This window comes from Colletes gigas, unplaced genomic scaffold, assembly GCF_013123115.1.
Source record: "Colletes gigas isolate AHSC1104 unplaced genomic scaffold, ASM1312311v1 Colletes_gigas_Sc00009, whole genome shotgun sequence".
Classification (NCBI taxonomy): Eukaryota; Metazoa; Arthropoda; class Insecta; order Hymenoptera; family Colletidae; genus Colletes; species Colletes gigas.
Genome location: NW_025106638.1, coordinates 1,675,403 through 1,693,370, shown reverse-complemented (window position 1 = coordinate 1,693,370; position 17,968 = coordinate 1,675,403). Strand labels below are relative to the sequence as shown.

The following is a 17,968-nucleotide window of genomic DNA, read 5'->3' as shown; positions in this document are numbered from 1 at the left end:
AAGCAGACGATAGTGGGAGCTGAAATTTCTCGAATTTAATTCGTTGTTCCAAATAACTTTTGTCGGTGTCTTGGCGTAATTCGGTGGTTCGTTTATTTCCAGACATGGAGTTGGAGTGTCTAGCCACGTGGAAGGACGGGAGCACGCACAATTTGGTGGCACGGCTGCACGGGGCACGAAAAACGAACGACGAAGACAGCTATAGGTGTTTCATTTACGAACAAACGTCGAACAACACTTGGGATTTGGCGCAAAGCGGGGACGCTGCATGCACGGGCTTCAGCGTCGACGATGCTGCCAGAACGTACAAAATGAAGCAGAGTGAGTATCGAAAGAGCGTTTAATAAACGATTGGTCGCCACTGTATCAAATGTGCCCTTGAATCGAATATTCTGCCCCAACTTTCAACCCTCTATTTCGTTCGGCAGGGTAGTTACAGGGAAAATGCAGATTATCGAAATCGCGTCTATTTTCCGGGTATGTTGATTACGTAAAAAATCTGGTGCATTGTGGTTATTGAGATACGTGTTTGAGAATTTTTTCCGATTCTTTGATTCCAAATCCTAGGTGTGAAAAATTAAAAACATAGAAAAATACGGATTTTGTATCGAAGCTTTCGAGACACTGAATTTCTATAATTACTGTAAACGCGTATTGTCATAGGTCATGTCTCTGAATTTTTTTAGATTGTTTGGTGAGGTGCAGCGTAGTTGCAAAAATCAAAAACCTACTTCTTCGACGTTTTTTCGCATGAAAAAGTAACTTATACTTTGAATTTTTATATTCCCTTTGATAGACATATTTTATTAGTCTAAACATTTAATGTTGAGCAGAATAGATCGTTAATCTTGCATAGCCGATTTGATTATTGGTTAGCGAGGGGCAAAATGGGACGCCCAAGAAAAAATTAGTAAAAAATACTGTATTCGTTGATAATGTATCTGTAAGAAATATTGCAGTTAGTATCAACATCTGTTTGTTCAACATAATTAAATATACTCGTAAAACTTAACATAAAATGTACGAAAAAATGATGTTTATCATAGCGAAGTGTCCGCCATATCGATTAGGGCCAACATAATTTCGATAATAAAGACTTTCTAATGGATTACGACATATGGACCGTTTATTTTGAAAGTGAAGTCCATTTTCTCTTGTTTCGAGAAAATTAAAGATTAACATATATGTTAATTAAAAAATTTAGGCAAATTATATGAAGTCTGGCAATGTTTCTACTGTTTTATCAATATGTAATTTGGTTATATAAATTTGTTTTAAGCATATTTTACTAAACACTTTCAAAATTAGACAATTATAAAAATCGTTTAATTTCAATTTTGAAAAATCAAATATCACTTAAAATATACTTCATATTAATCCAGTTTTGTTTGCAAATAATGACACGACATAAAATAGAAGTAGTATTTTTAATTTTAGACGCCAATTACATTATTCAAATTACAAGATATCGATAGTATTTACTTATGCTCTGCATGTGGCAGTGTTTCGAAATATGCATGATGCACCGGAGGTATATAAGGTAATAACTGATCGATGTCTTTATATTTTTCATAAGTAATAGGCCTGGCATCTTGGTGCAAAGGCGCCAGGGCGATTTTTTCAAATTTTAGCGGTCTTCCAGAACGTGTAGGTAATAAATTTATAGTTTTAAATTCTTTGTCCTTCATCGATGTTTTCTATCAAATAGTGTATGGTGCACTTTTGAGAAACCTCATCCAACATATTTGCAACCAATTTACCTGTTCTCCATTAGTGTTTTTTCTTATCTGTTTTTCAATTGCATTTTGAAGATTTTTTATTGAAACAAAATTCTCTCGTTTCATTTCATATAAAATGAATTTATCATGTTTTCTACATTGTGTTATTACATCATAATAATCCTGTGGTGTGTACAGAAAATTCTTTTTTCGCATCCGCTAAACCACCTACCTCTGTCAATTGGACTTACACCACTTTCATAATCGATGATTATGCAATTTCATTTACCGACCAATTTTAAATTGTACAAAACATGGGAAATTTGTAAGAAATTAAACACGGGCTAGTTATACATAAAAAATTTATATTAAATTAAGCATGAATTACGTGATATCTCATTTTTTTCAGTAATGGATTTACACCACTTTCAAAATAAACGGTCCATATATAAAATTGAAAATTTTAGGGTGGTTTTATAGTTATGACCCGCAGTGTATCGTTCGAGACCAACAAGATCAACGAGTATGTAAATCGTTAAAATTTTATTGCATTCTTTGTACGTGCACAATCTTCGACATTGCTCCGTTACCACTGCAAGTCGTACTCGGTTTCGAGACGTATGTATGTATCGCGAAATTCCGAACGATCTGGATACCGTCGATGAATTCGAATCAACTTGACACTATAGATCGTCGAACGGACGCGCATCTTGGTATGATGGAAACCGCGACGCGCTACGGGAACAGCCCCGAAGAACGAGAACACGTAAACTATGAGGGTGTCTGTGGACACTAACTCGGATTCTTGCTCCGCATGCTATCGAGGCCAGGCGGCAGTCTACGTCAGGTACTTGGAGTATTCCATGGCTCCGCATAGCTACACGTATCCTTACTAGATTGCGATGATTCTGGCGCTGCCACCACGGTTAACCAAATTGAGGTGATAGCTCGAGCCGTCGGATCGACGCCAGACATTCTTGGGATTGATTTTATCGAACGTTCGACTCTCGAACTGAATCTTTAGCCGGTCTCCGATCCGGACAGAATGGAATTTTAGCGTACGAGTCCCGCGGGAATGTTCGCGATTTTGATTGCTTTTACCGTTTATTCTACGCCGCGGTCGTTAAACCGCCCGCATAGAAATGTCCGTCAAATCGAATAAAAATTACTATCGGGGGACGAGACGTTCGAGACACTGCTCGCGAACTAATTGGATTCGTCCGTGTGCTTGATTTCTCGGTTGTCTGATTTCTATTACAAGTCCTGGGTTACATTTGGTAGCGGAACTTCCACGCAGCGTGCTTTGATATAGTTTGTTTCTTCATCCTGCGCGCACATTCTATTCTTTTTTTGTCGGACAATAATTCAGGCAAGCGTTCGCGGATTAACGAAAATTGCGTGTTCGATCGATACACCGATTACCTTTTAACACACTGCATACTTCGGCGCCTGTGCATTTTTAACGGACCATTAATTCTTGTACAGTGATTGATAGCCGCGAAGCAGTCAACCATCGACACCGATAACCATTTGCAGACGACAAAGCTGACACACGATTATGGGTGATCATTGCATTCCGCGTGTATTATAAAATCTGGGATATTTATCGCGATAGAAATTCCTATACTTCGAGTTCAATTTGCAGAGAATATTCCATGAAATTAATTCGAATTTATACCTCCAATTACAGTTAGAACGTAACACTTACGCTGAATAACGAATAATAGATTCTACAGGTTTTGTACACGCTTAGAATTATATCTAAGATAATTCTTTCTCCTTCACTGAGTATTTGTAAATTAAGAAAAAATCCTAAAATAATAGATATACTCAAAAATTGTAAAAGAAATCTTTGGCTGACCATACATAGGCTATTATCACTTACTATCAATATTCCCTGTCCCAAAAGGTCACATGATAGCTTAAAATTAAAATACTAATCCAGAACTGTATAATTTTCAACATTTGTTCGAACTATTTTAAATGGAGATATTCTAAACTTCCTTTATCTTCAGAGAAAAGGTATTTAAAATGACTAGCTCTTTCGTGGCTTGCTATAATTTTAATTTTACTATGTTAAGCCTGCACATAACGATAATTTGTAATTTTCTTTTCAGAATATCGGCCAATAAACTGCACGTATCCATCCTGGGTGGTAGACAATAAATTATGGTTGGGTTTGGATCGAATAGCGTCTCGACTCGTGACGTCGTCTTACAATCTGACGATACTCGATCGGAAGGAAACCCGTCTCGTTTGTCACACCATTGTTCCCATCAACGATGTACATTATTATAGCCGCCTGAATGTTGACACGGCGAACCAGGTGATGTACATCGCAAGGGCCACCGTCGACTGGTGAGTCGTTCAATTTTTACTATTCGTTTCGATCAGAAACTGTAATTTCCTGTTAGAAATCAGATCAAAGGCCAATGAAGATTTCTATAGTCGGCATTTCAATCCCCTATTAACGATAGAATATACAAAATCTTCTGTGAACTGTAAAATAATATGAACATATTCCGAGATAAGTGATCAGTAGATACGTTTAGCCTTGCAACGTGACAAATCTTCTGAGAACCATCGTTCGTGAATTCAACAAACACATTTGACACACTTAATATCGTAGCATCTACAATATACATACTTTAAATTTGATGAGTCGTGTGGGTCACCAGTTTATAGGAGTTCTAAGTTGATCAACTAAAGATGAGATTCTACACCTTTAGAGAACCGTTAAAAAATTGATAGTCGTCAAATTTTATTATGTATTTATGTATAAAATTGCAAAAAGGAACTATGAGTCACAGCTTAATCGTTTTCTTAAAATACTTTCAAATTCATTTTACTAATGTTCCGAATTTCTATAGTAAATAGAGTCACTGCAAATATAATATAGAAGTCTTGAAACTTTCGATAAGTGTTGACAGCTGAGCACTCGACATCCTACATTCTTATACGAATTTTTTTCAAAAGCTCCGAAAGCTGTTGCCACTGTATCAAATATTTTACTTATTTTTAATTTTCGAGCCCCAACAAGTTCGAATGTTTAGTCGAATCGACGTGCAAAAGTTCTGAAGAAATTGGAACGCCTGGCAAAATCCAAGTTCGATAGTTTTGACATGTTCTACGCGTCTAATTCCAAAGTTCATAATCTGTTCACATTCTGTATCCCGTTATATCAGTAATTGACTCACCCTAATCTACGTGCAGTTTCACATCCACATTGTGTCACCAGTACTCCTGAATATCGTGTCATTCGTGCCCTACGAACGTCTTATCTCAGCTTCAACGTCTTCCAGCGAAATCTACGGGCATTCTACGCTATCACTCCAACTCCTGTTCCAAAAATCATTAAAAAGATCAGTCCAGACACGATTCAAATTTGCCTCTTGGGTCGTTCGAACCTTCATACGATTTTAAATTTAATATCAGCTACATTAAATATTCAAGTCACGTGGTTTTACAACATTTCACACTAGGGTGGGAACAAGTTGGCGGGAAAAAAATTACCAAAATCCCCAGACGAAAGCCTTGTTTCGCCATAATTTTCTATCAATTGAATTGTTTTCTGTAAGCAAGCGTACGCGTTTGTCCAACAGTGTGTATTAATTATTCTTTAACCTTTGCCGGTAATAAAATTTGCCCAACTTCGTTGCACACGAGCGGGTAGGGACACATCGCGTGTAATCGTGGCGGTATGCCGCGATAATCCGTTCATTGCGTACCGAAGACACTCTGACTCGCATAAATAAACAGCGTGCACCAGATTAAACACGGAGAACATCCAGTTTCGCTGTTCATTTCCGCACGAGAACGCAGGTCGGAATGTCAATATACGGGGCACCCCCTGAAATGGGTTGGCCCCGGCTCTGCACTAATCGTATTGATGATACAAAGCCAACGCGAGTGTTTTCTTTGCGAGTTATAGCGCTTTAAAGTTCCGCGTAACGCCAGAACCACGTACGTACCGCGCTTGATACGGTAAACCATATTAAAACGTATAGTTTCTATTCGTTTTGGTCGAGTGAACACCTCGTGGCTGGATTCGACGATCTTCTTCAATTCCCCGGTGACATTTTCCTGCCTGGCTCTTTTCTCCATCCGTCGGGAAAGTATGAATTCGCGAAATCTGCTGCAGAAGATATAAAAGAATACCCCCTCCCACGTTCGTGAGTGGCTCCACACACGAAAGGGCTGCGGGGGCGGAAACGGGGGGGTTAACTCTTGCATGGTGGTTCTCATAAAGTCGCGAGCTGCCGCTTAATCGTGGGTATATTAAAGCGCAAGGAGATCAGGCTGGAAGATTTCGCGAAATAAGAAGAGAAAAAGGTTCTCCCTGTTACAGAAAGAACGATAGTACGGTAAGAGACGAGAGAAACGGACGACGTCTTCTTTTGTTTCGGTCTTATTAAATAACGGGAAGGAAATGAATCCAGCGCCGCTCTAAGTGATGTAAAATGTAATTTCACCGGGCATTACATCGAACGAAGTTCAGTCGATGACAATTAGCGCGTGAATTTAATTACGTTCGATCGGCGCGTTGACGAGAGAAAGAAAATGTTGACTAGTCTCGTGAATCTTTTAGAGCGTTTACCGAGGAACAAATAATGTCATCGCAAAAATGAGTTCGAATGATGATAATCGAACTTACGTATATTTTACATTTCGTCGTTTTCTTCGGATATCGAACTATCCTCGAAATATTTAACGATTTTTTATGCGTCCTTTGATTACTTCGAGAATATATTGATATTTTGTAATGAATTTCGATTCAACTGTTAGTGATTGCCGAGTTTCCATCACGGAGTATCGAAAGCTACAATCCGCAAGGGAAATATCGCCCGGTTCAAATGATCTTAATCGACAGTATCGAAGAGTTTTAGAAATAATTAGAATAAATAGAAATTGTAAAGAATCGAAGGAAAGAGATATTTTAACTAAAACAGCCAGATCTGTTTTCTTTTTTTACTCTAACTCTTGCTTACATCTCAACTTCTCACCGTCGCGACGTATAGGGAATATGTTTATGGCAAGGATCGTATAGTGCAGTTTACATGGAACTCAAGATAAGAGCTACAACGTACAAAAGTTACAGAATTAGAATTTTCCATTAGAATAACACTAAACAAATGACCGGTTGAATGATTTATATTTTTTTGTAAAAAACTGGACGAAATTTGGTATCAAATTCTGGTTAGCTTCCGATGTAAATAGAAAATATACATATAGCAATGACGAAAGGAGAGAATCTTCAGTTTCCACTGTCTTAAAACAGTCTAACAACGCGTATTAAAAATACTAAAACTTCAGACGCGTACAGTTCCGAAACTATTAGTGTTTTATGCATTATTGAGCCATCGTTGGAAGCGGTGAACCTTCCCCTTTGAAATGGCTTTTGGATTTTGGCGATCCGACTTCCCGTTTTCGAGATATCGTAATTTATGTAAAGGGGTAATTTTTCTAATTCGACTATCTCTGTCTCCGTCTGACACGTCGCGCCGGACCTCTCTTTCTCGTACGTGACTCGTGACTGAGTGGCCGAGTGACCTAGTTTCTCCGAGTCACGTGCCGGTCAACGACCTTGACAAGGCCGTAGTAAGAAAGTAAACAAACGCTTCGGACCCTTATATCTCCGTAACTAGCCATCGCATCGACTTGAAACTAAAATCGCTATATCTCCGGAACTAATTGAGCTATTGACTTGTTCGAACGCTCATTTTAAAGGGGATTGCATCCTCTATCGAATGACTATACCAGCTACTATAATTTTTGCTGTCTTCTATGTTTATTTTCACGTTTACTTTGACACTACATACCCAAAGTAGTTTCAGCAACATTGATCATACTGGAATGGGATAAAACTGGACTATAAATTGTTTATTTAATTGAAAATGAATTTTAGTTTGTATACAGGGTGTTTACATAATTACTATTCTTTTACTATACTTTTTCGTAAATAATTCTTTTCTCTGGAATTAACTACGGTATCGACTTGAAAGAACTTGTTTTTAAGAGCATTTTATCTTCTATCCGATGAAAATTAATAATTTACTAATACTATTAAAGTATTAATGCACGTTTAAGAAAAAATGTGCGACATAAAAGAGAAGGATATCTTACGAATAAATTTCAAAACATTACTTTCTATACATATAATGCGAAAATTAGAAATACGTTGCCTCGTAAAAGAGAAAAAGAAAGTCATTTGCCCGATCATGGCATGGAATGGGTATACACGAAGTGCCGGTAGGGTTAGTGTTAAGTTACAAAGATCTACGCACGTAGAACATATCAAATGAAGCAAGTACCTGGTTAGTACGCCCGACTGTGTAAATAACAGCGGAGATTTTGAATTCCAAGTTGCAATACCATCACATAATATTAATTTTCATAAATACCAGATTGACGTGAAACCAATTAACACCATTTTACCGAAAACGAAACTGCATTTACAACATTCAAACAGCTTAAAATACTTTGTGTATGTATTAATTGAAGTAAAACGCGTGCTGTTCCCACGTAGCAATCATTACATGGTACTTTGGATTCGCTCGATTTCAAGCTTCAATTCATCTGCCCACTGAGTTTCTTGCTAATTATTTTCGGTTCGACATCCGAAGAAGAAGACAACGAAATGTAAAATATACGGAAGTTCGATTACCATCATATTCATACTTTGAACGCATTTTTGACAATTTTCCCATCGTTGTCCATGAAAAACACTCTAATAGATCCCACGTGATGCCAAAAACAAGCATTATTTAACATCCTCCATCGAAACTATTCAATTTCTTACACGCTGAAATTTTTCGTTATCTTCTCGATCCTGTAAGTCTACTTTAAAAATTATTTTCGAATAGGTTACGGGGCCGTGAGTTCGTTCTAATTACTATTTACAATGTCCGGCGTTGAAACGAGGCCACCGTTCGAGCCGCTGATCCGCCAGCTATTTACAGATCGATTAAAACACCGGCCGGCCGTAAGTATTCCTCGGGGACGTCGTGAAAAATGGCTTCCCGTCACGGGATCTACGTATATGTATAATAACCAGCGGCAAGGACGATGTCCTCGAAGTAAATCATTGTAAATTCATTTTTCTCTCCTTCCCGGTCGCTCCCCCTCCCCTCCGGCCTCTGTCTTGCTAAGACTGTCGTTCCTTGGCCGTCGAAACAGAGCTCTACGAGATTTATTGCGCGATCAGTTTCTCCCGGTTGCTCGATCCAACTCGTCCCATCGACCTCCTCCGCGAGCTTCGAAATAATTTATGCAAAACGCTCGACGATAACGGAGCGTGTTCCGCTTCGTCGTTCGTGGTGCTTCGGTGTATTTAGTCGTCGTCCCTTTGACAATTTCAACGTAGTTTCCTGGCTTTTAATCCTTTAGAATTTTCAAAAGATCGCTGATAGACACCGAGAATTTAAATGGTTCACTATGCAATATTGTGTCGAGCATCGTTACCCTCTTCAGTCGCGAACTCTTTTGGACAACCACTCTTCTTGAAAATTAGTATCTGAAATTTTGTCAAATTACTCGTAATAATAACCAAAAATTTAATTGTAACATCTAAAATACGAATGGAATGGACGGAGTGGAAGCATGCTATTTCGTAAACGGTTTTATGGTATTGTGGCGCTGATTCGCGACGGGTAGGAACTCGTCGAGCGCTTGTGAGAGCCCGATCCCTCTGGTGGCGAGCATCGGAGGCGACGCCATAGTATTATCAAACAACCTGAGGCAAAAATTTAATTTTTAAATGGGAATTATTCCTCTCTGGACCAGCCCCTACCATCTTCCAATCTTTCGTTCGCGGATTCTGAGCTCAAACAGTTTTTTGCGATTCTCAACAACCGAAATCGATATTACAACTGTTTTTTAATCCTGCTTTGCATTAACAGACAATGACTACTATCGAACAAATCGGAAAAAATGAGTTTTCGATTCCCCTGAGAAGCGTCAGCCACACCCTTCGAGAGCGACGAGTGGTTGTGTCTAATAACGAAACCTGCTTTCGAGCTTTATTAAAAACGCTTCCGCCAAACTGGTTCAACGGTATCAAACGGTCGATGCACTTGATCAAAGCTTCTGTTTATGCATATTGTCCGGTCCATTGGATCCAAAACAAGAAGGGGCGGAGGGACGGAGGGAAAGGAACGAGTTACGAGTCACCTGGCCCGTAAATACTCCCACTTTGTCCGGGCGCGGAAGATGTCTACAAAATGAAACGGTCACGCTCGCGTACACACACAGCCCGAACACAGATGTTTAAGCATAATCGACCGTGTGTCTGGGCAAATACGCGAGCGCGCAGCACGCCAGCAACTTGTTCTATTTCCACGCCGATTCTCGTTTCACTTTGTTTCACCGTATACCGAGGGAAGATCCTTTTTTTCTTTTTTTTTTTTAGCTTTTTTCCGTACGGTCCGATATATCCACGGCTTTGTTCCCGTGCAAAGTATCTACTCTGCTCGTAGCGCTCATCGATTTATGAATTCGTCCGCGATGTCGGGCCGAAGATGGTTTTTTTTTCACTCAAAAAACCGATTTACCGCTGAACCATTCGCCATTGTTTTCACTGGCAATTCCGTGCATTAACACTATATTTACGAAAGTCGTCAATTTTACGGATGTCGGATTCCATATTTAAAATTGCAGAACGCGTAAATGTTATTTTTTAACAAATTATGTTGAATTTGTTTGATGCAATGACATGAATAATGTAAAGATCTTGTAAACAGTGACCAAGACGTATAAAGGTTGTAATTAAAGAGGTTCTATGATTTGCAATCACTATTCTGGACAGTGTTCAAGTCGCGTATAACGATCTTCCGGTTTTATATCGCGGGCTGGAATTGCGGAGGGTTCCTTGGTATGCGAGACGCAGCGGGAATAAAAATGGAAAAGGGACTATCGGCGATTCAATCTACAAGAAAGTACGTGGCGCCCGTAAAATCCGAGGAAAGTATAGCAATCAGCCAGAGGCGGATGTTGCGGGAAGCGCGTAAAGGCTCGTCCTCGCGCGAGCCTCGGTGATTTCGAATCACTGAGACTCACTGGGCATCCGGTTTCCTAGTTTTAAGTGGCAGTTTCATCATTTTGCAAGATTAACTTCAACTTTGGTAGCCATTCCTCCTTGATACTTTGAATACTGCAGGATGAAGCCTCCACTGTTTGGAAGAACTTCCTAAATAATTTTGGTGTTAAAATTAGATCGTCCATGGCAATGGCCGTTTCATTTTTAACACGTTGATCGCCATTTTTCATGTCCAAAGGTGTCCTCAACATTTATGGATATGTTATTTTACAATATTTCATTAGAGTTCTTGTAAACAATATTGCAACGCATTGAAAATTCAAAGTGACGGTCACCGGTGACCACCGTGGCAGTCAGCGTGTTAATAAGCTCAATATCTCAAGCATTATTTTATAAAATTCCAAATTAAAGTAGCGTCATTCGCAATTTTACAAATATTAGGGTTCTCCAATTGCAAATTGTAATATTGTAACACATAGTAAGTTCAAAGTGCCGGTCACCGGTGACCATCATGGCAATCAACGTGTTAATAAGCTCTGGATCTCATGCGTTATTTCACAATATTCCAAATTAAAGTAGCATTATTTACAATTTTACAAATATTAGGGTTCTCCAATTACAAATTGTAATATTGTAACAGATTGTAAGTTCAAAGTGCCGGTCACCGGTGACCACTTAATATCAATATTTCTTGTCCCAAAAGTTCACACAATAGCTATTAGGATTCTCCCATTCTAAGTAATATTGCAACACGTTGTAAGTTCGGCCAACATCCAAGCTGAATAACGAAAAATAGATTTTACAGGTTTTGTACACGCTTAGAAGGACATCTAAGATAATTCTTTCTCCTTCACAGTTCGTGATTGATGTGTATGTTACATCGTGAGAATTTTTAAAGTAAGGAAAAGTTCTAAAACAGCAGGTATACTCGAAAATTGTAAACGAAGTCTTTGGATGGCCATACATGGACTATTACCACTTAATATCAATATTCCTTCTCCCAAAAGTTCACACAATAGCTATTAGGATTCTCCCATTCTAAGTAATATTGCAACACGTTGTAAGTTCGGCCAACATCTAAGCTGAATAACGAAAAATAGATTTTACTGGTTTTGTACACGCTTAGAATGACATCTAAGATAATTCTTTCTCCTTTAAAGTTCGTGATTGATGTGTATGTTACATCGTGAGAATTTTTAAAGTAAGGAAAAGTTCTAAAACAGCAGGTATACTCGAAAATTGTAAACGAAGTCTTTGGCTGGCCATACATGGACTATTACCACTTAATATCAATATTCCTTCTCCCAAAAGTTCACACAATAGCTATTAGGATTCTCCCATTCTAAATAATATTGCAACACGTTGTAAGTTCGGCCAACATCCAAGCTGAATAACGAAAAATAGATTTTACAGGTTTTGTACACGCTTAGAAGGACATCTAAGATAATTCTTTCTCCTTCACAGTTCGTGATTGATGTGTATGTTACATTGTGAGAATTTTTAAATTAAGGAAAAGTTCTAAAAGGGCAGGTATACTCGAAAATTGTAAACGAAGTCTTTGGCTGGCCATACATGGACTATTACCACTTAATATCAATATTCCTTCTCCCAAAAGTTCACACAATAGCTATTAGGATTCTCCCATTCTAAATAATATTGCAACACGTTGTAAGTTCGGCCAACATTCAAGCTGAATAACGAAAAATAGATTTTACAGGTTTTGTACACGCTTAGAATGACATCTAAGATAATTCTTTCTCCTTTAAACTTCGTGATTGATGTATATGTTACATTGTGAGAATTTTTAAATTAAGGAAAAGTTCTAAAAGGGCAGGTATACTCGAAAATTGTAAACGAAGTCTTTGGCTGGCCATACATGGACTATTACCACTTAATATCAATATTCCTTCTCCCAAAAGTTCACACAATAGCTATTAGGATTCTCCCATTCTAAATAATATTGCAACACGTTGTAAGTTCGGCCAACATCCAAGCTGAATAACGAAAAATAGATTTTACTGGTTTTGTACACGCTTAGAATGACATCTAAGATAATTCTTTCTCCTTTAAACTTCGTGATTGATGTATATGTTACATTGTGAGAATTTTTAAATTAAGGAAAAGTTCTAAAAGGGCAGGTATACTCGAAAATTGTAAACGAAGTCTTTGGCTGGCCATACATGGACTATTACCACTTAATATCAATATTCCTTATTTCGCAATATTCCAAATTAAAGTAGCATTATTTACAATTTTACAAATATTAGAGTTGTCCAATTGCATATAATATTGCAACACGTTTTAAGTTGAAAGTGTCGTTCACCTGTGACCACCGTGGCAATCGACCCAATTATTTTCAAATATAGAATTTGAAAATTGATTGCGTCCCTTACCACTGTGCACTGTCGGAAATACATCCACACACAGTTCGTAAATTTTATTCGAAAACGCGAGTGCAACGAAAGTCGGATGTGGGACACGCAACAACGTCGAAAGCGAACACAACGGGGAAAATGGATTCTCCGGGTCGTTTCGTGTTCGCGATCGCGTTGAATCGAACGGAAGTTTTATGCGGTGTACTATGGTATTCGACACGATATATAGTCACGATAAGAACATTTCTTTTCGATAAGAACACGTTTCTCTCCTGTTGCGCCAGTTAGAGCGAACCGGCACGTTTCTGATCGAACGACGCCATATCGATATCTCGCTACGGGAATATTTACACCGACTCTTTTTTTAAATCCAATAACTCCGTATCGACCGTCAGTGCGTTTCATCATTTTTAACGACCAATGGAGTCGAAGAAAATATGCTTTCCGCTCGGCGTTTAATCTTTCTCGCTAGTTCCCGGCCAACGTTCGAACCAGGAATTTAATATTTGTTCCGAACTATGAAATTTGAACCGTTCCTAAAACAGCGGAACAATGCGGAAGGAAATATCGGAAATTTTCTAAATTTTTAACGGTACTCGATCGAATAGCTAAATTGATAAAAATTCATTGTAGTTTCAGCGAGCTTGATATTTTTGTTATTCCCGGCAAACGATCGTAAGCTAGAAAAATTCCGAAAAAATATGTTTTCGCGGTAAGAAACGTTACTCGCGGGGATCGTAAAAAATGTTTAGACAGCTGTTTCGCGTGTTCAGTTTTTGCTCCTTACCGTGTGTACTGTCCGAATATTTTCTTCCGGAGAATGCAGGGACAGAGTGCACTATGCACTTGCATTTTCACCTACGACGGTTGCACACGCGCCCGTTGTCGCGTTTAATTTTCGCCCCGAGTCCCCCATCGGCCTCTCGTCTCTCGTTTCTATTTTAATTCATTGTTCCGTCCTCATCCGGCACAATGAGCATCGCGTTACACGTGTACAGGCTATAACTTTATTACTTACTCCGCGAGCAGGGAAAAGGCACATAGATATTACAGTTCGGACCGATATCGTATTCCGATACGCGTTTCAATCTTCGACTGGAAGATAGGGAACCAGAATCTCTCTGTCGTTGATTAAAAAAATTTCGCCATTCTCATTTTGTTCAGCCTTCCGACGCATACAATCGATAACATTGATTTTCCACAACTCCGAAACTCCTTGTTTTGTTCGTCTCTGATAGCTGGGGATTTTTGTCGCGCCATTATAGGGTCCGGAAACTCAATATTTTTCGAGTTGCTCGCGTTTAAAGTCGTTCGATACTGTCACGAAACTTTGTCCATTAAATGGATCGACAATTAATATTGTGGTACTCCGTAGAAAAATTGATGAAATAAATCAGTTTGCTCCAAGGTGGTAGTATAAAAAATTTTGGTCACCGTGGTACAGCAAAATTGTGTACAGCGCCTTAAGGGGGGTTTCTCACGTAACATCAATGCAAACACATGACTATTGTATAATTTTTTTCTAGAAAACTATCAATGACATATGAAGATATTCATAAAGTACAAAAAATAATTTTCTTTTTTCAATTCTTTTTGTTGTATAAATCATGAAAATGTAAAAAATGAAGAATTCTCTTAAAGATAAAAAAGTATTATAAATACAAAGGAAGAAACAGGAAACCGCGCTGAAAATATCGTCAAGAATGTTGTACGATCGATCGGTGTTATCGTTGAATTGATACTTATTCATAAATTGTTGATCGTATCTTTGAAACGTACGTCGATTAAGTGGAACACGGCGGAATGGAGGATCCGAATTAGGGTCAGGATATGGCGATACACACGGTGGATAATTTCATCGCCGCGGCGGCCAGTGCATCGGTCTGGATACGAGTGGTGCACTTCCGGTTGCTAGATCTCTAGTCAACGAGCAATTTTCCGGCCGATTGGCCGCCGGAACGTCCAACTTCTAGCCAAGTCGATCTCCGTCGACAGGAAGAGTCACGCTTGTTTACTTCGTGCCGGAGATGAACCCCAACCAACCGTCCCCTCCTTGTGCTACATACGTTCGCTTCTTAACCCTGTTGAGGAGTCTGGTCGATGGCTGGGACGGGGATGAACGGCGTCCCTCGTATATTACCGGCGAACTACGTGACTGGAATCTTTCTACTGGAATTTCGAAACTGCCATACAGGTACATCCACCTGACTCGTGCAAGTGAAACCCACAGTTTTTTTCAACTACGATCGCGAGGAGCCGCCAGGTAAATACCAACGAGCGTTTCGGATACTGTAGCGAACGAAAGAAATTCCTTTTGTTAAATTTACGATATCAGATTACTTCGCTCTATTAGTAATATAAATTTCATGCTTGTTTCACGCGAACGTTATTTTAACACGTTTGTTATGCACCAATTTTGCATATCTGAAACTACTAACATTGTTTTGTTCTGGTCTGTTAACGGACTCATTAGTAAGGCAATCCTAGCAGATCCTGCCGTAGACGATGCGGGTACACGGGGTGTTCAACCACCTCTGGGAAAAATTTTAATGGGAGATTTTAGAAGCCAAAATAACACAAACATCAAGGATATCAATTTCTCGGCTGAGGCTTCATTAAAAAGTTATTAAAAAATTTCAAATCATTCTGAAAAAATTATTTTTGGTTGCGGGGGTCAATTACAATCATTTTTGGTGCATACATATACCCCTGAAATCCTACCCACTTTCAATTACAATCATTTTTTGTCAATAGACATACCACCGAAATCCTACACACTTTCGAGAAAAAAATTCCTTACCGAAAATGTAATGTCTGACCATACATTGACATCTTTCCCTGAAATTTTACTGCAAAAAAAAATTTCCAATCGTTCTGGAAAAATTATTTTCGGTTTCAGGGGTCAATTAGAATAGTTTTTGATCATTAGACTTACCCTCGAAATCCTACCCACTTTCGAAAAAAAAATTTGAGAAATTGTAAAATTTTTCGACGAAATTAAAAAATTTCAAATCGTTCTGGAAAAATTATTTTCGATTGCGGGGGTCAATTGCAATCATTTTTGGTGAATAGACCAACCCCAAAAATCCTATCCACTTTCTAGAAAAAAATTCAGTACTGGCGGAACTTTAAACGTTAATAACTTTTTAACGAAGCCTCCCTTCATCAACAAATTAGTATTCTTGATTTTCGTCTTATTTTCCCTAAAGGCTGAACACCCTGTATATAGGAACGAAAGGGTTGGTCGAGCGCTTGCGCGAGAGACAAAAGCGTAGCCCTCTAGTGGCAAGTAAAAGAGTTGTCGCCACGTTGTATAATTCGTATATTCGCGAATAATAGCAACAAACCGCCTATTAAAAAAAGAACAACAGAAATGATTGTTCACGGAGAAAAATACTTTTATTTTTTACTCGTTATTTTAATTCATCGAAGGCAGTTTTATAAAAATTCACGATCTCAAAACGCAAAATAGATCCGAACGGCTCAATCTCATTCCCTAGTATTCTCCACGCGATAACAAGATACTCGACTCGCATGTTTCATAACAACGCTAGATGTATTCAAAGATCTTCCCTCCGAGGCACGAGCGGCGGAATACAGTTGACAGAAATATACAAATCGTCTTCTAAATTACATAGAAACGAAAGCTGCGGAATACCCGAAGTCTCGATATTCACTGCTTATTGCAAAAGCCTCGACTTCGTATTTCCCGCACGAAGTCCTTCTCCCCACCATCGCTTCGATTTTTCAATTCCCTTAAAAGAGTCCCGCCCGATTCCGGAAAATGCTGGGAACCACAAAATCAATTTGCAGACACGCGAACGAGATACTCTGGGACACGATTCCGCGAAACTGAATTTTCTGCGGCCTAGTAACTTACCAATCCGGGCGCTAGTTATATCTCTGTCCTTGTTGCCATTATAATAATTATTATTTGCATCGTTTCGTTACGAAAGCGAATAATTTCTCGTTGTAGGTCGTCATATTTAGGTTGATCGAACAAGATCTCTTTTTAAAAGTGTTCGAAATTTTATACATCTTCCATTGATCAAGATAATTTCCACGGGTCGCGATACGATCGCAATAAAATTCCGTTAACGCAGATGTAACCGAGACCCTTGATCCTATGAATGTTAAACATTCCGTCGGAAATTGGCGTGAAACGGACCGACAGCGTCGCAAAAGTGAATCGAGAGGGAACGTACGGTGGACTGGGGCGCCCGGTTGTGATTAAATCGAACCGCTCGATGCAAGTCGATAATCCGATAATGACGAGTCGCGAATGTTGTTTTAAACGTCGATGGCAATTCTCGTTGGGATTTCAAGTGGTCAGCTTACCAGGGACTTCAGGAAAAATATACATATAGACACTATCGATATGATAACCCAACGTGACTCGTACGAATTTATTCATGCATTCGTAATGTAGAAGAAAACTCGAAGCAGTCGGAGCACGGTTGGTCCCGAAAGTACTCATCGAATTTTTGGTGAAATCGTAGGTTTGCAAATACAAAGCTGATTTAACATTACCGACAATGACCCTTTCGAAATAATTAGTAGCAACCGAAACGTTTCCATTTCATTTCGTGTTCGATGTCGGGCCAATAGTGCAGCAAGGTGTCTCGAATAAGAATAAGCCGTGCATAACTCGTGGGCGACAAAAAAATCTCCGCAGTCGCATTATGGATTCAAGAGCCGTGTTGTCAAATCGCTTCAAGGCTGGGTTCTATTTGTTCGAAAATAACGTTATCGCGACACGACTGACACAATATCGTTCACCAAGGGACAAAGTGTACCCACGAGTTCGACAGCAAGCGCACAATTGCTGCGAGCGTCGAGAG

At 39.0% G+C, this 17,968-nt stretch overlaps 1 protein-coding gene across 1 annotated transcript in view; it reads left to right on the top strand.

Moving 5' to 3' along the window:
* The window catches only part of LOC122397169, a 327,986-nt gene that overhangs the window by 290,433 nt on the left and 19,585 nt on the right, over positions 1-17,968 (top strand). Inside the window, exons 8-9 of the mRNA XM_043396122.1 lie at positions 103-321; positions 3,836-4,076. Of these exons, the coding sequence (XP_043252057.1) occupies positions 103-321; positions 3,836-4,076 (460 nt within the window). The remainder of the gene's footprint in view (positions 1-102; positions 322-3,835; positions 4,077-17,968) is intronic.